General features: G+C 37.1%; 1 protein-coding gene across 1 annotated transcript; it reads left to right on the top strand.

Annotated features, from left to right (window-relative positions):
• Nucleotides 1–17022: 17022 nt before the first annotated feature.
• On the top strand, nt 17023–19776 carry LOC145664008 (uncharacterized). Its single transcript, XM_081730298.1, has one exon. It carries the CDS (start codon nt 17281–17283, stop codon nt 19480–19482), a length of 2202 nt encoding a protein of 733 aa, XP_081586424.1. The 5' UTR covers nt 17023–17280; the 3' UTR covers nt 19483–19776.
• The last annotated feature ends 2790 nt before the right edge of the window (nt 19777–22566 follow it).

Below are 22566 nucleotides of genomic sequence, written 5' to 3'. Positions count from 1 at the left end.
ACATCCCCCAAAAGACGGGTTTTTGGCATTTTCAAAAACAACCACGGTTCTTGCCAACTCTGCTTACTTTTGTGTATAGGAGGTTAAAAAATTCTTATTATATACATTGGTTAATCCTGTGGAATTCATAATGTAAATATGTTGAAGAAAAATTGTTTGAAATATTTTTTTCGAAATTCATAGTTTATTTTCGATGTTTTATATTATTATCAGCATCAACCACTAATTAAATGATTTTTTGTGTTATAGAGAAGCGATACAAAGTCTGTTTTATCAATTTAAAGCAGTATTTTGAAAAAAGCCCAAAATTTCCGAAGCAAAAAAGCAAAGCAGAAAAAACCGAGTTTTTTTCCAAAAAAGCCGGTTTTTTTCCGAGCCCTTGCATCTCTAGTAAAACATATTTCGGACTTGGGTCGAACCTCATATTATAAATTCACGGGACGGGATGGGCCCGGGCTAAAAATTCCGGCCCGTGCAGACCTCTAAACTATGAATCATTTCTAATGTTTGTATACATATCTTAATATGGTAAATGCTTACTTATGCATAATATCTTGCTCAAAGGGAGGTTAAAACCGGGAAACTCCCTTTGCGTACCATTAGTCAAGTAATACCAGTGCAGATGGTTTTAAATTCTGTTTCTGGGAATGTGCTCCTGTCTGTTTCATTAAATAAAACTATCTTTTTTTTAAAAAAAAAAAAAAAAAGGTTAAAGCGTGAGGGACATAGATATGGATGCACGTAAACTTAATCATCAAATAATAACATCGAAGTCAAGATATAGCAATTTATAATTAGATTTACTCAGTAACTTTGTTAGCTGAAGTGTTTAAAGATGGTAGCACAGACGGCACATAAAGTGTACTACGTGGCCCATCTATTATCTCCACTAGCGCACCTGGCGTTAATAACTTTAAGCTACCACAAACTTTAGGTGCCCATTTGTCAGTAACTAAGCCTAGAAAGAGAAATTTGCTGATCCATTTGCTGTTGCTTGCTGAAATTTGCTATATGGAGTACTATCTTGCCTATGTGAAATTTCGACTAGCCCAGACAATCTTGGACTTGAGTTAAATGAGCCTTCATATTTTCGGTACCCATATCTGAGTAACTAAGTTAGCGCAGAAACTGAAATCTGCTAGCCAAGACAGTAAATAAGAGGTACTACGTGGCTCATCTATTGTCTCAGTTAAACCATATACTTGGGAGTTATCTTCAAGCTGACCTCCAAACTTTAGGTTCCCGTTTCTCTAAGTTAGCCCTGCCCATAAGGAGTACTACCTGGTTCATTTAAAATATCGACTAGTTCAGAAATTTTTTGGCCTCACATTGTATAAGCCCCAAACTTTCGGCGCCCGTATCTCAATAACTATGTTTGTCCAGGAGCGAAAATTAGCTAGTCCAGACAGCCCACAAGGTTTACTATCTGGTCCATGTTTAATCTTGTCTAGCTCAGACATTTGGGGGGCTCGTGTGAAGTTAGCCCCGCCAATTTTAGGTACTCATATCTCAGTAACTATGTTGGCCCAAAAGCTGAAATTTGGTAGCCCATCAAGTCCATGGCGTCTACTATCTAGCATATCCTCTGTTCCCCTGACTCCTTTTACTTTGAAGGCCAGCTTTACACATGCAACATTGACACTCATTGACATGCAACATTGCAACATTGCTAGCTCAATGTTAGGCATATTGTCTGTACTGCTAGGATAATCTCAATTATCTGATATTTCTATTACAAATACTATGTTGTATCTCTATGGCTGAAGGAACTCGAGAGTTCGTTGTCGGAAAAAAGAGATTTCTCCATTAGATTTTGTCCTGTGCCGAGCCAGTCTACCACAATTGTCATTATCATCTCCGTAAAATTTTGTTCCCGCCTTCTTTACCTATCGAATGATCTCTTTTTTCCTAGACTTTCCAACTAGAACTCTAAGCATTCATACAATACTATTCATACAAGTGATAGGCGTTCCGTTTCCCCATCCATCTTTAACATCTCGACTTTATTAAGCATATGATATTTCGTAACTTGTAGTTATTGTGAGATTCAACGGACAAATATCAGCGTGGTGACCAAGCTGATTAGTAATCTACCCTTTCTGTTCGTCCGCTTTTCTACCATTACTGAAAATCATGAGATATTACGGGGAAATGAATTATCTAGTCTGCACTATAGGAAGATATTAGTAGGATATTAGGCGATAGGCACGACAGAATATATACATCTTTCATTGATCCCAACGTACAGGTCTCGTTATAGTTAAGGACACCATTTGTAGGCCAATATTTTATTATCTTTCCTACTCTAAAATAGAGAATACGATATTTTCTGGGGGTCTTGAAACCTGAGTCACTTAGATATCAAATATTCCGTGAGAAGACCCGGGAATGCAGGACTGCGGGTGACCCGGGTTCGATTCCTGGCGGGAGCTCACGTGGCTCAATCCCACGTTAAACCGTAGGTTTTTGTCTTAAATAGACTCGGTGCTGAAAGGGACACTAAACCCGAAATCCAAATAATTAATTTCCTCAGGACCAAACTAGTGGATCATGAGTTACAGGTTGAGAAAACCTGTGCTGTTTTTTTTTTTTTTTTTTTTTTTTTTTTTTTTTTTTTTTTTGCAAACTACATATTTGTATTGAATAATGTTCATGGATGTTCACATGAAATGCAATTTAACATGAAAAAGTACAAAGTGCATAAAGGCCTTTAAAGAGTGAAGTGAAATTGCGTTTCACTTTCCGGGTTTTTATTTATGTTGGTCGTACAGCACCGTGAAAGACAGATTTCCATATTATTTCCAAGTGTCCAAGTTTCTCGAACTAAAATGCAAAACCATAACTTATTTGTTACTTAAACTTGTTTTAAAATCAACATGCAAGAGATTGTCAGGGAAATTGATTATACTCGATAAAACATCTGAATCACCAACATTGTTTCCTTTCCTAGGTATTTCATAATCTACTTAATAATGGAGTGAAATTAGAATGAGATGGTATGGATCATCTGATGATCTGCTTGCAAATTGTTTCAGCAAACTGTGACGGAACGACTCGACATTTCATTGAGAAGCGTGATTCGTTTTCGTTTTTCTTTCTTACAACAAACAATGGACGGATTTCGAAACACTTTTTAAAATGTGAAAGCTTAAATTTTCACTTTGCTTATATTTTTGTTCCTTACAGAATAGCGTAAATATTATTACTATCCTTAAACCCTCGAATGTTCTCACGAAGTTTGAATTATTGGTTACACCCAGTGGATTACAGAAGCCCTATGGGGGAAAGGGGGGCAATAAGCCTAAAATTATATTATTATAGTCAGTGGAATTAGTGTAAAAATATTTTACTTCCGGATACCACGCCAGTATGATATTTTCCACAGTGCTTATATACATATCAAAGAATTAAAAAAAAAAAAAAAAACTGCTAGGGGACACTTGATCAGAAGTCTTGAATCACTGCTTTGGTGGCATATGTAAATGGCTGCCGTATCGAGGGACATAGGTCCATTTAAATGACCATACTTCCATTTAAAAAAAAAAAAACATAATATTGAATGTTTCAGTACACCATTTCAAAGTTCTTGAATTAAGCTACAAAAAAGATTCAATAGCTTTTTTTTTTTTTTTTTTTTTTTTGTAACCACACGAAGTTACAGCGGCAAAAATTTGGTTAATGGTGAACAATTCAGAAAAGAGCGCTCTAAAATTAACTAGCTACATTAACGGCTTTTTTTTTTTTTTTGGCGATATTTTGGCAGTATATATTTTTTATAGATAACGAGACCCTGTTGAACATGAATTTTAATGTTACCAAGTCGAATATCGCTTCCTTATGACCGAAATTCAAAATGGTGGCCAAAATGGCTGTTGCATAAGTTTGTTATTGAAAATAGCCACAAATATTGCCACGTGATATATTATTTCCTAGGTTTTCAGCGTCAAGGAATCCATTTGTGATCTCAAAATTACAATCCGACCGCCTGAAGTGGTTCAAACTACCAAGGACCAAGATGGTGGCTAAATTGGATGAGAAATAAAAAAAAAAAGTGCTGTATAATAGAATGTGACAGTGGCGTGCGGTGCTACTATGTCCAATCAGGGAATAGGTTATGGGCAGTAAAACTCCTTTCGACATTGTCAAACACAATGTATTATTAGTTTGCGTTTCATATGGGATACATCATGTTCATGGGTCTTCTCGAGGTTCTACCATTTCCTCCCCCATTATCATTCCATGAACTCTTTCATAATCACCTGTTTTCTTTAGCCTAAATGGTGCTAGTGCTCTCGGGTTCAAACCCTGCTCCCACCAAGTGAACTTTGTGGTGGACAAACAACATATGCGTGGGTTTTCTCGGGGTTCTCCCGTTTCCTCCCACTTTCTTCATTCCATCATTTCATTCATCTCTCATCATCACCGTCTTCTTTAGCCTAATCGGCATAACCGTGGGACGTAAAACTCAAAAATTTCATTTTTTCATTTCATTTCTTTAGCCTAAATGACATAATTGTGGGATGTTATAAACTTCATTTCAGTTTTCACATGCTTGGTCAATATTGCAGCTGATCGATCTCCGGTAACATTCGTGAACCATGGAGATCATTTTTCCACCTGTAACAGTGTTCAAAGTTGCTATGCCTGTTATATGGTAAAGTAATATTGCAACAAAGAGAGAATTGAAAATTGCATGCCTTATTTTGTTAAACATTTTCTCTGCTACAGAGCTGCTTAGGTCATTTCGAATTCTTTTCGAAGTTCTAGCACACGTAATTGCGTTCAACAAATGGTTTGCAACTTACTAATCACATCTTACACTGAAAATGAGCAGTTTAAAGTATTCGCTCTTCGTCGTTGACTTGCTACCATTTCTATATCTTGTATGTTCCAATCCCTGCTTTCTTAAAGAAAACCCCTAGTACAAATCATACATTCTCTTTTTCTGTTTATTTTTACATTTGCATTATTTTTAACTATCTCTTAGTAGTTTTGATAATCTACTTTACTGTTAGTCTTTGTTAAATCGAAATTCTTCATGCAGTACTTCGATGGAGATAGTTTTGGAACTATTCACGACACCCACTATTTACATTAAAAAATAATCACTAGGCCTATATTCTGAGACATTCCAAAGCCTTTTCAGTAACAAAATACTCAGATAACCGTTTCGTAGAATTATGGTGACTACTTAGAAAATACCTAGTGTCAGATTTTATTTTCGTTTTCAATTCTGAAGGTAAGGAGTAGGTCTGCCATTTAAAATAAACGTATATTCTCATAAAATTCAGTAAACCAAAAGGACACAATTTCCCCTGATCTATTATACACTATCTGGTTCATTTCTGTGCAAGCTCCGAATTCGTGAATTTGGAATAGATACCACTTACCTGTTCTGTTGTCTTATTTGCACAAATTTGACTAGTAATATGGGAACCTAAGCCTTCTCAATTTTTTTTAAATGATTGAATATCACATTCAGGATTATACTAATTCCTTTATTCCTTAATAAATTAAAATTACATAAACAGACTGAACTGTATGATGTGCTAAATTCCACTATGGTCAATACACTGACAAAGGAAGAGAGGGAGATTATATATCGAAGTGGAAGATGGCTTATACACCAATCGAAAGAACTAATGACATCTATCACGAAACTGTAATAAAAAGTTTCCGAATGCATATACTGTGCGAATTATATGAATATACAGGGTGTCCAGAAAATTCGTTTCCACCCCTAGCATCGCAAACAGTGAGACAGATGTCAAAACAGGAAAACATGTGTTTTATTATTTGAAAAGTACAACGTATCAAAGCAAAAAGTGTTGTCCGGGGGGCACCCGCAGGGTCCAACTCAAAAATTGTAAATGGTAAGGGGGTCAAAGTAACACGCCGTTGAAAACGTGTTGGGAAATGAAAGAAGACTGAACAGGTGTGGACTCTCTAAAAATTACGCTGTGCAAAATGGTGGCCGGTCAAAATATCAGCAAAAACGTCATTGTATTATTTATGGCCACTCCCCAAAAAACCTGAAACACTGAGACAGATAACAGGAAAACACGTGTGTCATCATTTCAAAAGTACAATGATTGAAAGAAAAAATATTTGTCCCAGGGTCCTCCACAGGATCCCAGACTGGGTCCTACTCAAAATTTTCAAATGACAAGGGGGATCAAGTAGCATATCGTTGAAAAGCTATTGTTAAATGAAAGTAGGTGAAATAACTCTGGATGCTCTACGATAACACTGTGCAAACATCTTTCTTTTTAGTTCTTTCTGTAGTCGGGTTTTAGTTTGTTTTCACTTTAATATTTGTACTCAACGGAAAGAAAGGAATTACCCTATTGTGACATTCTGCTCTTTGGGACCTGTAATGTCTAAATAAATAATTAAATGTAATAAAATAAAATAAAATTAAGAAATAAAGAAAAGAATAGAAATAACATTTGACATCTCTGAGCACAGAACTGACTAGGTAACATATAGTGTACAATAATAGTACTTATGCTCTTTGTCTAGATTATCAAGTATAAAATGATTCAAACAAAAGAACTTTCTTGCACTTGGAACACCGAATGCGTGCAAATGTTTCACAATGACAACAAGTGTCGATTGGAAAATGGAAAACGAATGCGCTCGGTGAATCGAAATGAGAATGTATATACATTTTAACTGGCCGCCAGTTTCCACAGTTTAATTTTAGAGAGTCGAGACTTGTTCCATCTTCTTTCATATCGCAACAGTTTTCAACGATCTGCTACTTGACCTCCTTTGCCATTTGAAAATTTTGGAGTACGACCCCGTCTGGGATCCTGTGGAGGACCCTGAGACAAATATTTTTACTTTCAATCATTGTTCTTTTGAAATGATGACACACACATTTTCCTGTTTTGACATCTGTCTCACCGTTTCAGATTTATAGGGGTTGGCCATAAACTTTACAATGACGTTTTTGCTGACATTTTGACCGGCCGCCATTTTGCACAGGGTAAAGTCGAGACTTGTTTCGTCTTCTTTCATTTCCTAACATGTTTCCAACGATATGCTAATTGACTTCCTTATCATTTGCAATTTTTGAGTTGGATTCCGCCTGTGACCTTGCGGGTAACCCTGGGACAACACTTTTTGCTTTGATAACGTTGTACTTTTAAAATGATCAAACACGTGTTTTCCTGTTTTGGCATCTGTCTCACCGTTTGCGATCTTAGATGTGGGAACGGATTTTCTGGACACCTTGTATATTCATATAACGCACAATATGTGCATTTGAAATTAGTTTTATTACAGTTTCGTAATAGGCGTCATTAGTTCTTTCGATTGGTGTATAATAAGCCATCTTCCACTTCGATATATAATCTTCCTCTCTTCCCTTCTGAGTGGAACAGGTCAAACACTGTCGCTATGTTCATGTCTGATTGGTTTTCTTCTGAAGAAAGCACTCCTCCCATAATCGACAGCTATTGAATATTAAGGCTGCGTCTAACACTCGAAATGCCATGGGATTTCCCAATATAATAACATGGCATATTTCCTTCCAAAATATTATGAAAACTGTTTGTTTTATATATTTCGAAATCTGTCCAAATGTTTGTTAGTATTAATATCGCATGTTCAGTTTTACTTTTTCTTGCTAGGATAATATTAGAGCGAATCCACATAAAATTTTATCAGTGTCGTCTCTCACGCTATACAGTGTTGTCATCTCCCAAGGGTACAGTGTTGCCAGATTGCTGCTAAGATTCGTTTTGTCGAAATAATTTTGTCGTTGTTTTATATTTTTGCTAAAGTTTAATTCAATTAATTGTTAGTGTTCATGTCATAGCTCTTTAAGTGCTTTATTTTTTTCTTTGCTCGTTAGCCATGTCTTGTAAGTTTGGCAACATTGTTAATGCACTTTTGTTGTTTCACGTTTTCTCAAGTGTGCGTTCGGAAGACAGCTCCGCGAATCGTGCCGAATTCCTCCGATGCATCACACGTGAGACAAAGCAGTTCCATGATTGGTGCAGAGCCCAGGCTTCACGATTTAGGATTTAGGATTTAGGATTTAGATTTCTGGGCTTTCGACATCTATGGCCCGTCACATTTTGAAGGATGGCATCCCTCGGCGAGCACACTATCCGGGGAAAGGGAAGGAAGAAAGGGTTGGGGAAGGAAGGAAGCGGCTTGGGACCTATAAATTAGCCTATAAGCATTTGCCTGGTGTGAATGAGGAAAACCCAGGAAAACCTCATTTAGCGTTTTACACTTTTTCAACCCCTACTGGGAATCGAACCCGAGACCGCTCGCACCGAAGGCGAGAGCGTTAGCGACTACGCTACGCGGGGCCACACCCTAGGCTTCACGAGTCCTTGCGTTCACTATAGTTTGCAATGAAAGTATTTACAAAATCAGTAGAGCAGAATAACTAGCATGATTGGCCGGCTTGGCTTTTGTTGATTGTATCGTTTTGTCTTTCTAAAATCACTACAAAAAATTTCTATTAGCCATTCAACAAATTAAACAAACAAATAAATAAAAGCACAATGTTTGATCGTCCCAAAAGACTGCCAGTAACAAAATAGTTACTGAAATTTGGGTTACACTTCTACAAGAGATGCTGTAAGCAGCCCTAGCAGCACAGACAGTGAACGCAGCAGTGGGAAATGGAAAGCTAGCCAATTTGTCAATATTGGCCGTACATTGTAATAGGCCGCATTGCGAAGCATTTGTTAACCAATTCAGTTGCCGATATAACTTGAGATTGGAAGTGACTGGTAGAAATTACTAGATGAATTATTTGTTAAGCAACATATACTTTAAACTAAAATGATCCAGTGTGTTTTTCAATTTTATTTTAAGAGGCCTCATCCCGGCGAAATTAAAATACCGCTAATTTTACAGTAATTATGTGATATCTTCAAATAGATAAGAGATAATTGAAATGTGGAACAAGAGCGTCCTAGGCAATATTATATTGCGTGAGGTACCGCTATCACATGTCACCTAGTGGCTTTCCGTTTTCAGCCATTTAGAAACGCGAAAATAAATGCCGATTTTCAAAATGGCTCGAAATGAAAAGCAGATAAGTGAGTCGTGATAACGGTATCTCATGTAAAATGATATTGTCTAGAGCGCTCTTGTTCCACATTTCGATTATCTTTTATCTATTTGAAGATATCACATACTTACTGTAAAATTAGCGGTATTTTAATTTCGCCAGGATGAAGCCTCTTAAGAACTAGACAGGCCCGCATCAAAGGGAGCTAGGAAGGGGCTGGCCCCCTAAACTTTTCGTGGCCTCTCCAGACCTCAATAAAAATGCAATAATTATTAACGCAAAAAACACAATTTAGATATTTGTAAGAGAATTTTTAATGACTTGGCCCCCCCCTAACATATTCATGGCCCCCCAAACCTCTGTGGCTGGTTTCGGACCTGGAACTAGAGGAAGAAAACAGAACTCCGAGAAAATCTAGAGACACGATGTTTATCACAAACTTACACATCCGGAGATCGAACAAGAATATTTTATATCAGAGACCACCATGTTCCTAATTGCACTTTCTTCATTTACCTCCTATAAACGGAAGAATAGACCCCTACATGACTCCATGATAACGAAAAAAAAAAAACTTTGTTGAATCGAGAAAATATTGGTTAGCCGATCTATAACCACACTCTCTGCCTAAATTCAGGTGTAATAAAACACTGTTTAAAACTAATACATCCAGTCCAGACCTCCATTTATGAATGAACAAAGAAACAAAGTTGTTCTTCCGTAAGCCTTGAGGGACAGAATATACAATTGATGTTTGTTCAAATGCTTCTACCTGAACTCATCGAACTGTTGTAAGTAATATATTTGGGAAGATTCATTCCAGCAGATGAGAAGAAGATCAGTAACAAATACGCGCCTGTGGCTGGAAAACAACGGGAAGGTCTTCCCTCTTTGACTCTCGTGCCACTGGTATATATGAAGTATCTCACATTTGGCCTTGAAAAGCAAGAGAAGGAGATTTTTGCCTTGGAGGCAGAGTAGGAGGTGAAGAAGACGAGTAGATAACATCTTGGATTCATTTTCTTTGGACCGCCTTCAATACGCTACCTTTTGGAACTGAATGATAGCTTATGTCTTCTGCTAAAAAATAATGTTAGTTAAATGTGAATAAAGATACGGCAATTGTCTGATGAACTGTTAAAAGAAAGCTAGTAAAATATGTTTGGTTTGGTTTGCAATATTTACGAGTATACCCATCTGGACATAACAAAGAAACATCTGGACAACTAACCTTTTCTTAGTTCGCTGCTGCATCCGAGGACAAGTAATGCGAAGATCGAAGCAAGAGAAAATCTTTTTAATAGTAGCATAAACACCCAATTAATTAGCTGAAATGTAATACCAGTTATTAATCAGATGTATAATGAGATACAATTAATCAGCACGTGGAAGCAATCTTCTTTCCTTTTGTCACTTAACAGGAATTTGTATGCACTGATGTTGTTGAGAATAGCTATTTACCTAATCTACTAAATGACAACATAACAGCTTTTAGAGGAATTGTATGCTGTTCATAATAATATAGGTTATATTGGACGAGTTTCAGCTCAATATCATAATCATCATCATAAGTTTTTCCGCTATCATTGTAGCCAATTGGGATCTGCTATACCCTACGGTCTTTTGCTACTTCCTTCGTTCTGACGTAAGAATTACCTTCACAATATTACCCGTCAATAAGTGCCTGCTTCTACTATACCATTCTTCGGCTAACTTCTGTCACTTTCAAGGGGCAATAAAATAAACAATAAGAAAAACCACAATAGCTGGCAGTAAAGTAGTCTCCAACTACATTTGAAGTCGCTCATCCAATGATTCAATTCCATGACAAATAGAGATGCAAAAAAGCCGGCTTTTTTGAATCGATGGTTTTTTTCACATAAAAAGCCGGCTTTTTTGGGAAAAAAACGAGAATTTTGGAAATTTTGGCTTTTTTCAACTTCATGATTTTTCTATCTAAATAGCTTTCTTATAGTATATTCTATAGTTAGATAAGAATTCCATGACCTGAATGTGATATTTCGCTCTGAAATTCACCATCAAGATGGATGGAGCACATGTTTTACGAATTAAAGCTAACATGAAGAATGTAGTATTTGAGGGTAATTTTAGAGGCTATTTAACTTTATTTTAACTTTTGGGTTATCGACATCTTTTTTCTTCTCTAGTTTGTCATCCGTGTTTCATTTCTAAGAGCTTTTAGTACTCTAGCTTCTAGCGCAAAAGTTAAACTTGCCCATTTTTCTATTTATCCGTCAAAGCGTACGTTTTTCAATATATCCGTCAAACCGTACTTCCACATTTCTGTTATACTGTAGCTGTGAAGTGATTTAGCAATAATTTTCCGGACACAACCTTGAATACCAATTTATACAAATAATAAGTAGCGGATTTAGAAAAGTACTTTAGGAGGGTTTTTTCTGATTGTTTCGTTTCCTAAAAAGTCCTAATTTTATTTAGGAAGTGCTTGAAGTTTATGAGTACAGGCATAACTAATATTTCGTTTCGTTTATATGTTTAGCAATAATCTTCCGGATACAACTTTAAAAATCATTTTATACTGAGAATCAGTGGCGGATTTAGAAAAGTATTTTGGGAAGGGTTTCTTACTAATGTTTAGTTTTTTTTAAACATTCGTAATTTTTACTTGACGGGAGCTTAAAGTTTATGAGTAAAGGCATAAATAATAGATATTTAGTTTGTTGCAGACATTCCTTAACTTTGGGGAACGGGCTTCAGTCCGAAAGACCGCCCCCCCTAACCTTCACAAAACCGTCACTGCTGGTAATTAGTAATAATAACGATTTAAAAACAATAAAAAAGGAAGTCGCCTAACTCACAGTACACGCACTATTTCTACATTCACAGATGGAATGAAGAAAAGCTTTGTCAGAATGGTCGAATGCTGGTTGAATCCCGGACTTCCCGATAGAAGCGCAAAAGCTAATCACTCAGTCATGTTTGTTGTGCAGTTGTATTTAGCTTAAATATATTCCGTAGTCTTTTTTTTGGGGGGGGGGAGAGTTCCGTAATGATATGTTGAATCCCTCTTGTTAAAAATTCAGAAAACTTGAGGATTGAGTAAACTGTGATGGTGGTTCTATAAAACTTAACTGTAGAATTTCAAGAATATACAGAACCAAAAGCTCTAGATGTGCAGCCTTTAAGTGTATCATATAAATCTAAGTATTTCTCTTATGTTTTATTTTAATTTTATTTTGTTTCAAAAAGAGGGTATGGAATATTTTGAAGTAAAAATACTACATACTATTTTGCTAGTTATTTGTGTATTCTTTAAAAAGAAGTGTTTACTTTTAGGGTTGGCTGGTTTACACCAACTTTTTTTTTTTTTTTTTAATAACTGGTTTAAACCACAAAAATAAAAAGAATGAAAAATGCGAATTGTGTGAACTTCATGGTAACATTTCCAGATATCAAACCACCTGCAATAGTTTTATTTCCCTTTCACCTTTTAATCAAGGTGTCCCATGTTCAATTCTCGGTCGAACCACAAACCTTCTTTCATGCGTAACCCAAGTATCGGTTCGGATGTCAGTTTAAGCGAAAGTCTTCTCCTTGATAACCTCGGTATTTCGTAAGGATGTTAAGCCTAAATATACGAAACAAACCAAATTGTATATTTCTACATGCCTAAATGCGTGTTGTTTTATAAAGAAGCCAATATTGCTTAAATATATTGATAGAAATTGGCAAAATTTATCGGTTGCCTACGTAGCTTCCAACATTAGCTTGGATTGGACTTTCAATGATATCTACGTACCGGTACTAAATTTGTAATTTAATACCTCAGTTTTAGCGTACTGATTATGGTATGTTGACCTTTAAATTTTACATGCAAAGCAATAACAGGATTTTCCCGTTATTGTCTTACATTTCAAGTAATGACGGGATTTTCCCAATGTCTAGGACGGGAGATTCTCAACTTAAGAAATTTACTGACCGCACTTCTTTAAGCTTATGGGAGTTCTTTCGGCATAACCCCGCTGTTGCATAATAACATCAAGGCGAAACAAACTTATTTCTGTGAATATGTAATATAAATACATAAAGCAAAAAATCTAAGTCAAAAAAGCCTGGCTTAAACCAAAAAAGCCTGGTTTAAACATCCCTCCAAAAACGGGTTTTTGGCATTTTCAAAAACAACCACGGTTCTTGCCAACTCTGCTTACTTTTGTATATAGGAGGTTAAAAAATTCTTATTATATACATTGGTTAATCCTGTGGAATCCATAATGTAAATATGTTGAAGAAAAATTGTTTGGAATAATTTTTCGGAATTCATATTTTATTTTCGATGTTTTATATTATTATCAGCATCAACCACTAATTAAATGATTTTTTGTGTTATAGAGAAGCGATACAAAGTCTGTTTTATCAATTTAAAGCAGTATTTTGAAAAAAGCCCAAAATTTCCGAAGCAAAAAAGCAAAGCAGAAAAAACCGAGTTTTTTTTTCAAAAAAGCCGGTTTTTTTCCGAGCCCTTGCATCTCTAATGACAAATGAAGCCTGCACTTTCTGATGCGAAGGAGTTCTCAATCGTATGTTGCATTGTCCATTATCAGGGAAGTGTGACACTTTCTGCGAGTTGAGTAGTTTAACAAACGAAATTGGACATTGATCAAAATCCAATCACCGAGCTGACACCTTTCCTGATTGTAGTATCATAAAGTTGTTTTCATTAGAAAGTAATTTTGTACACTCAGAGAAGTGCATACTTCCAGACAGGGATTCTTGTTAGCCGGTATCAACTTATTTGGGACCCATAAGTCCAAAATTTTCCTCTTGCCAGTTACGCGGAGCCGCTGAACTACTATGGTATGGTGTGTGCCTAACTCTCTTCAATTCCACTAACACATTTCTGAGGGTCCACTTCCACAGTATCCCAGAGGAGCTCATCAAAATATACTGCTTGTCGGTAGTTGCTGGTCTCAATTTTCTGTTTTTGTCACGTAAAAATTCACATAAGCCAACGGTGAATGATGTGTTCATTCATTGCTATTGGTCAAGGAAAACTGTTGATTTTTTCGACTTGATGTGCAGCATATCCCAGTTTACATATGAAAATCGTAAAGGTATGAAAAGTTATGAAAATCTCTCGCAAATATGTGTTTTCCAAGGTGCACTTTCGCACGACCATGTAGAACAACACACTGTCACCTGACTGACTGTGTTCCTGTTTCCTGAACTTGTACGGAGTTTGTGACGTTTGGCCTCTGTTCATCTATTGGTTGTGTTGCAGATAATGGTTTCTCACCAGACACTTCATTCGCATCAATTGCATTAGATACAAGGAATCAATTTCTAAATTTATGACACAGAGTTCATCAACACCTGTAAAAGCACTCATAATCCCAAGAAAATATTTCATGCCTATCAGGGGCGGATCCAGGACGGACTTTTGAGGTGGGGGCTGTAATACTGCTACTTAGAGCTACTTTTAAGAGCTCCAAACTCAGCAGATGGGTTTTATTTATATATAAAATAGGAAAGTTTCCTCTTCTGGGGGGAGGGTGATCGCCCCCTGGATCCGCCCCTGCCTACCATTATCCTTCTATTGAAGTAGAAGGTGATATAAAGTTGTTACAACTTTCGGTTTCAGTATTAATTCTCATAGAGGGAAAAATGGTGATACATAACAAGACTTACTATAGTTTTATTTATGTTGATTCACTGTCTCTAAATTACGAGGAACTTAGTTATATATATTCAATGTTCCCAAGCATAAGTTCAGTTTTCGGTCTTATCTTTCTATAGAAACTGAAAATGGTAGAAGTGTATATCACTGCTGGCAAACGAATATTTCAGTTTAAGAGGCTTCATCCCGACGAAATTAAAATACCGCTAATTTTACAGTAATTAAGTGATATCTTCAAATAGATAAAAGATAATAATCGAAATGTGGAACAAGAGCGCCCTAGACAATATTATTTTACATGAGATACTGTTATCACGACTCACTTATCTGCTTTCGATTTCGAGCCATTTTGAAAATCGGCATTTATTTTCGCGTTTCTAAACGGCTGAAAACAGAAAGCCACTAGGTGACTTGTGATAACGGTACCTCACGCAAAATAATATTGTCTAGGGCGCTCTTGTTCCATATTTCAATTATCTTTTATCTATTTGAAAATATCACATAATTACTGTAAAATTAGCGGAATTTTAATTTCGTCGGGATGAGGCCTCTTAACGTCCCACGATTTATGCCCTTTAGGCTAAGGGGAAACGATGATTAAGTCAAGTGAATGATGATGGAAAAATAGTGGAATGATAATGTGTGAGAAAACGGAAGTACGTCAAGAAAACCCACAGATACTATCACTCCTGATGTCAATGTTGATTCTCAATAGAGCAAATTGGTAATAATTGCAATGTATTCAATCATTCTTTGCTTGAAACCGAAAGATGTGGAAATCTATCACTCTTGATTTATAAGGAACTAAATGGTAAGTATATATATATTACTTGGTACACTCACGTCCAAAATGATATATACGAAGCATATCTATAGCTGTCTTCTTGTAACAATATAATATGTTAATGATTTTGCAAGGTACTTTTAATACTGATACTATGTGTATAATCGGAAAATATATATTTGTGGTAAATTTCATAGCAAAAGAATTATAAATACGAAAATTAGAGTGAGTAAAACAAAATGTTGCTAAATGGACAAGAAAGTTATATTTTCGTTCTACTGTTCTCATTTACTGCTCGTTTGACATGAAATTTGCCACGCACATGTCTTTGGCGATTATACATATACTAACATTATAAGAAATACCGGGCGAATTCGTTAGCAAATTATATTCCTACAAAAAACATATTTATAGATATGTGACAATAATTTTGGACATGAGTGTACATTTTTCTGTTTCAATGTTGAATCCTCACAGGGAAAGACCGGTAAGATACATCAAGAAAGGGTCTTTTGAAGTGAATTCAAAGGTTTAGGAATAGTTTCTGTATTTGCTCTTATTCCTTTATAGAAAAGATTCCTTCCTATACTGCCTAATCCCTGTTTCGTCTAATGACCCTCTAGCACTTTATAACAGAAGTTTTATCTAATCTTATCTTTAGGCAGAACAGGAATTCCTGGTCTACCTAAAGATAAGATTCGATAGAAAATGTGTTATAAAGTGCTGAAGGGTCATTAGGCAGAACAAGAAGATAAATTTAATCACTATTCTTTGTTTCAGTATTGGATCCCCGTAAAGCAAAAATAGTAATAGACGTATTTTTTATATTATTATTACAATTCATATTTGGATTCAGTGTCCCACTAGGGCAATCCATCTTATTTTTTAACTTTGTTTTGAAAACCAGAAGTGATAGATATCTGTTATTTCCGGTTTCAGTATTGGATTTGTATATGTAGATCTATCACTTCCGATCTATAGTTTATGGATATCTATAGTTTAGAAATCTACCGTAATTTCAAATGTGAAACGAAAATCTCGTACGTGCACATTAATAATCAAATGTCATTACAAAGCACCATTTACTTCTTACTAGTGTCCACAAGCAAAACAGTAGAAAACTACAGCATTGTTTGGACCCTGATATGAAATTAACACTTGTTCGTTACTTGATAGAGAAAGTACATTATTTCTTTATTTGTCAGCAAAAAATATTGTTTTTTTACATTATGATATGAGCTTCATATCATCCAAGTGCGGTTGGTGCATGATTATGTACCATGACACAAAATTTACCTGGCTTACATATATCTGTGCCCAAAATAGAAGGTAAACAGAAGCAGGAAAAAGACAACCGAGCTTCATCTATCACCTTTCATCATTACTGATCATTTTCAAAAATGTTGACATTGAATTCTCTATGATACTAATTATTAATAACATTGCTTGTGATATAGAAGACTAGGACCTATATCTGCACCTGAAGATAGAAAATCTTAATTGAGATTATGAAAGAAAGAAGAAGCAAGAAAAGAAAAAAAAGAAACAATAAAACAAATGAACATCAGTTACTGTTTTCTACTTCAAGATGTAGTTTGAATAATGAATATTTGTGAGAAGAAAATTGTATGTTACAAAATGCAACGATGTATATAGATCTACGTCTTATTATTCAAAACTATTGTTTTGACTAGAAATTATTTTCAAGGGAAAACAATATAAAGAAACAGATTAACTTTGATTGATAAAACATTAAGTGGTAAATTTTAACTCGTGTTTTGCAAAACATAAATTTTCAATATGGAGAATGTTCAAAATACTCAACAGTTATTTCTGCTTGAAGTTCTGGTGAAGACAGTTGTTTTAGGTACTACAAAACCCACATGCGAAATATATAGCTGTAACACACAACAGGAGAATCCATTACATGTTTCAATCAAATTCAAGAACTTTAAGGATATTGACATTTCGCAGAAGGATTTTTCGTGCGATAATGTAGTGGAACCTGATAAAATATCGACATTCTTTGATTGTGGGAAGTCAAGTCTTTTTTCAGTGACTCCCAAAATATTCTTACAAAGCCTTTACAGCAAACCAGGAACTGCGACTGTATACACAGTGCCTCCTGACAGCAGAAGGAAGAAAACCGTTGGAGAAGCAGAAATCAATATTGATGCTTTTGTTGAAGATTTCTACTTTAAAGTTATTACAATGAACACTCAACAGCCAATTACTATGTCATTATTGGAAACATACGACTTACACAAAAAGGATTGTTCTTGTAAGCTGGTAGGAAATATAACATTACTCATACGATTATCCTGCTTTGGTAGATCCATAGTCACAGAATTTCAAGTTAAAGATGGTGTTAAGAAAACATTTGTATTTAAGCGGGGAGTTAATGATGAAAAATACCAATGTCAACAGGCTGTAGTACCTTTTGATTCAGGGGAGCAAACTAAGGATGAATCATGTCGTTGTAACGATAACGTAGTGACTGTACCTTGTCCCGGTACTAACGGAAAGCGAAAGCAAAGTAAACCTAAAAGCAGATCAGAAGGTTGCAAGTGCTGTGATCCTTCAAACTGCGGCTCAGCAAAACGAAAAACAAAATCAAAATATGAAAGTTGTGATTGTAGTTCAGAATCGACCCCAAAGAATACGGGCTGTAGCTGTTCCTCAAATAAGAAAAAGGAAAAGGTGCCAATATCAAGGTGTTCTTGCTCCCAAGTTCCTCCCCTATCTGCAGGATGTTCCTGCTCTGATACGAAAGCAAATGCAACTGAGTCGAGATCCAACTCTCCAGCAGAGGAAAATGTAATTTTATGTCCTAACCTGATGCCTTCTAGAAATGACGCTGCTTCAAAACCAGCTGCTTTAGAGTCTGATTGGTGCCCATGTAAAGAGCTAGGTGCTAGATCGTCAGGCTCACCAGTTCATGCATCTTGGTGTCCTTGTGGAGACAGCTCTGGTAAATATAAGTGCCCAACTAAAAGATTGAATAAGTCATCACTATCTGCTCCAGCAAGTCCTAACTTATCTCGCAGTCTAGCATCATCAGGAAGAACGCCGAAGAGTTCAGCAGAAGCGAAATGCACGTGTGTCGGTGGAAGCTCTGCATCGGGACAGAAATCGTGTCCTTGCAAGGATTTGGAAGGATGCAGATGTGGGACTACAACTGGGATGTCATGTCCATTTGAAGGCAAAGACACAACGCGACGAAGTGATGTATCTCGTAGTCTAACATTATCAGGAAGAACGCCGAAGAGCTCAGTGGGAGCGTCATGCACGTGTACCGGTGTTAGCTCTCCATCAGAAGAGAAGTCGTGTCCTTGCAAGAAATTGGATGGATGTCCATTTGAAGGCAAGGGCACAATGCCACGAAGTGATATATCGAACAGCTTTGAATCATCAGGAAGAACGCCGAGGAGTTCAACGGGAGGAACATGCACGTGTGTCGGTGGGAGCACTCCCTCTGATGCAAAATCATGTCCTTGCAAGGATTTGGAGGGATGTAGATGTGGAACAACAACTGGGATGCCATGTCCATTTGAAGGCAAGGGAGCAATGCCACGAAGTGATATAGGTGACTATGGAGATAGGTATTTGTTCGGAAGTCCACCAAGTACAAGTACAGAAGATAGCCAATCACAAAGCAGCTGTCCATGTGGCCAACCCGTGGAATGCGAATGTGGCGACACGTCACCTCCAGTACAGCAAACCAAGAAGTGCCCATATTCATCCTCAATACAGCCACCATCAGGGCAATGTGAATGCGAAGATTCTGAAGAGGATAATGAAAGAACTGATACTTCAACAGCTATGGAATCCGGCTCTTCTGCTAAGAAAACTAAACGATTGCCCCAACCGCTTCGTCCAGGATTCATAAAGAGCATAGCAGTGGAGGAGACATGCTATGTTTTGGATGGAAATGTTGCAACAGTTCACATGAAGAAGGATGACATTTCCTGCTTATGTGGATCGGCTTGTGTCTCGAAATGAGAAATGATTTACCGTAATTTATCATTTAAATTCACTATTCTATACTTTTATCTGTTAAATATTTGTGTATGTCGCAAAGTATAATTTAAACAGACAGAATACTATCGTCAGTGTGTTAAGTATAATAAATTTTCTGTAATCAAAAATTTATTGTGTTCCCTATCAATACCAGTATGATCATTTTTAAATTTTTAAGCTCATATATGATGAAGCAAAATTCTCACTGAAGCTGTTGATCTGATACAGAATCAATATATGTACTAATATAATAAAATAAGGGAAAAAATAGCAAAATAGTATTAATGGTTTCTTTTTTTTTTTCAATTCCGAACTCCAGTTCTTCAATTAAAACGTTTTCCCACATAATTTCACTAGACGTGTTTGTTTTGCAGAGATGTGTTTTTCACTTCTGGACAGTGATTAAACTTCTTAAATTATATTCACTTAACTGGTACAAGAGATAATTAGTCAAAACACCAACAAGATATTGAGCTGCCTCATTAAGTATATGGTTAGTGTGCGCAATTATATCGCGGGAGAACCGAATTCGACTCCTGGTGTGTAGCGTAGTCGCTAGAGCTCTCGCCTTCGGTGCAAGCAGTCGCGGGTTCGATTCCCGGTGGCACTCGGTCGAAAATGTGTAAAAAGCTTTTTCAGGCCGCCATCCTGAATTGGGTTTTCCTTATTCACACTAGGCATATGCCGGAGTGGTACCTAAAATATAGGTCCTATGCCGCTTCCTTCCTTTCTTTCTTTCGTCTCTTTCCCTGGATAGTGTGCCTGCCAAGGGACGTCAGCCCTCATACGTGACAGGCTAACATTGCAATACTTGCCGAAAGCCCAGAAATCTAAATCCTAAAATCGATTCCTGGTGGGAGCTCATGTGGCTTGGAACCCACGTTAAGGTAGGTTCTTACATACAGACAGTTTTCGAAATAATAGAAATACCTGCAAAATTGCAACTTACCAGATTAATATGACGTTGGACCAGCTGTCGACCTCATAACAACTGTGATACAACGTGGAATGGAGTCATAGAGATCATGAACGGTACAAGTGGGACACTACCGTACATTATTCCGCAAGCAGTGCGTCACTGAGTTCTATGAGAGAAGGTGAAGGCAAAAGTCTGCGCCAAACTTGTCTCTCCAGAAACGGACCACAAATGTTCAATTATGTTCATGCCCAGGAATTGGGCGGTCTAGAGGAGATATTCACTTTCGTTCCGATGTTCCTCAAATCTCGCCGTAGTAGTTCCAACTGTGTAAATGGAAGAATTATCATCCTGGAATATAATTGGTGTTACCCCACGAGACGAAAAATGTTTCGTTTTATTTAGAATGTTTAAAGATGCGCAAGCCAGTACAAAATACAGAGTCCGCCAGAAAAATGTATACACTCTTTGTCATACTGTATCAGGATACTGACATTAACAATTGTTCTGAAATTTAAGTATGTTGTAGAGTGGTATGTTTTTTCGCCCAACAGATGTCAGTACTGTCAGCACGGTTAGTAAGATAAGAAAATGGTAGCGTAAGTACGTTCAAGCAGCGAAAGTTCGTTTTGAAATGTTTTATTAGGTTTAGGAATGCCATCGAAGTGCAGCATCAACGGAGAGGGGTTTGGTACTGAACCACCAACTCGCCTAGTAATCAAACGCATAACAATCGAACGTCAAGAATGCAACTGCCATTTTCTTATCTCACTAACCGTGCTGACAGTACCAACATCTCTTGAGCGGAAAACCGTACTACAACATCATTTTAACTGAAAACAATTGACAATGCTGACATCTGTTGGGCGAAACACCATACTACAACATACTTGCGTAAGGACACAATGAACATGGGATCTCCACAGAACGTCATAAGGGCGTTTGGTGGGAGTGTCGTGACTACGCGGACATTGCAGCGGTGGTTTAACAAGTTTAAGGACGGTGACGAAATACTCGAAGACGCACCACGTGCCGGAAAACCAACGCATGTACGAAATGAAGATCTTCAGGCACCAATTAAGGTGAACAGTGGCCAGAAGTGTGAGGAACTGGGAGTACAATTCAATATGAATGAAAAAAAAAAAAACATTTGTAAGCACCTATCAACTTGGGAAGCACGGGCCAGAAGACAACGCGAGCAAACGCCTATTCTCTTTGCTGTCTCGCCTGACGAAGGAGCCATTTCTGGACAGGGTGTTGAGGTGTTATGAGAAGTGGGTCCTGTACGAAACTCCACGGCGACATCATCATTGTTTAACATCCCACGAACAGGTTCCAAAACAGCCGAAACGAACACTGTACTAGAAGATCCTCCTGTGTATTTGGTGGACTGCTCGCAGCATCGTACATCAGAAACTGCCACCAGCTGGTCAAAGCATCAATTCAACTGTGTACTGTCAGCAGTTGAGCCGTGTTTAACAAAAACTCAAAACTCTGGAGCCAGCACTTCTGAATCGCAAAGGTGTGATGGGAAACATTATTGAATCCGCCATACTCCCCGGACATTACACTGTCCGATTATAACCTGTTTCATTCCTTGGACAGTTACCTTAGAGGACGCCAGTTCAAATCCCTAGTAGAAGTGCAAAATACACTTGATACTTTCTTCGCTTCATGGCCCACCAAGTTCTGCCGCGATGGAATCCATGGCCTTCCAGAACGTTGGCAGAAGGTCATCGATGCTGATGGGGACTATTTTTGATCTTCCAGGTACGTCTTAGGTGATATAACGATGTTCGAAGGTGGTGGGTGAGAAAGCGACAGAACTTTCTTGGTTACCTTTATACATACGTTAATGCAAATAAATAAATAAAATAAGCAAACCTTGTACACATATACTGTACATGTAATGCAACGACTACTGGCGTGCTGCAGAACTAAAACAATTATTTGTGTCAAACAAAACATTGTTGATTAAGTTTATGTTGAACAAGAAATGGAATAATGGACAAGAAGAAGAAAAAGGAGGAACAGAAGTTTCATGTTGTAGCATTGCCGTGCCGTGGGGAGAGTGCTTGGGGTGACGGCCCCGGCTTAAGTTCTCTCCCTGCTTTAGGAAGTGGTCCTATAATGTTACTCATGTTAGGAAA

The sequence above is a fragment of the Thermobia domestica genome, chromosome 11 (genome assembly GCF_964235325.1).
Source record: "Thermobia domestica chromosome 11, izTheDome1.hap1.1, whole genome shotgun sequence".
Lineage (NCBI taxonomy): Eukaryota > Metazoa > Arthropoda > Insecta > Zygentoma > Lepismatidae > Thermobia > Thermobia domestica.
The sequence above is the reverse complement of the archived record's forward strand: the minus strand, read 5'-3'. Positions and strand labels throughout refer to the sequence as shown.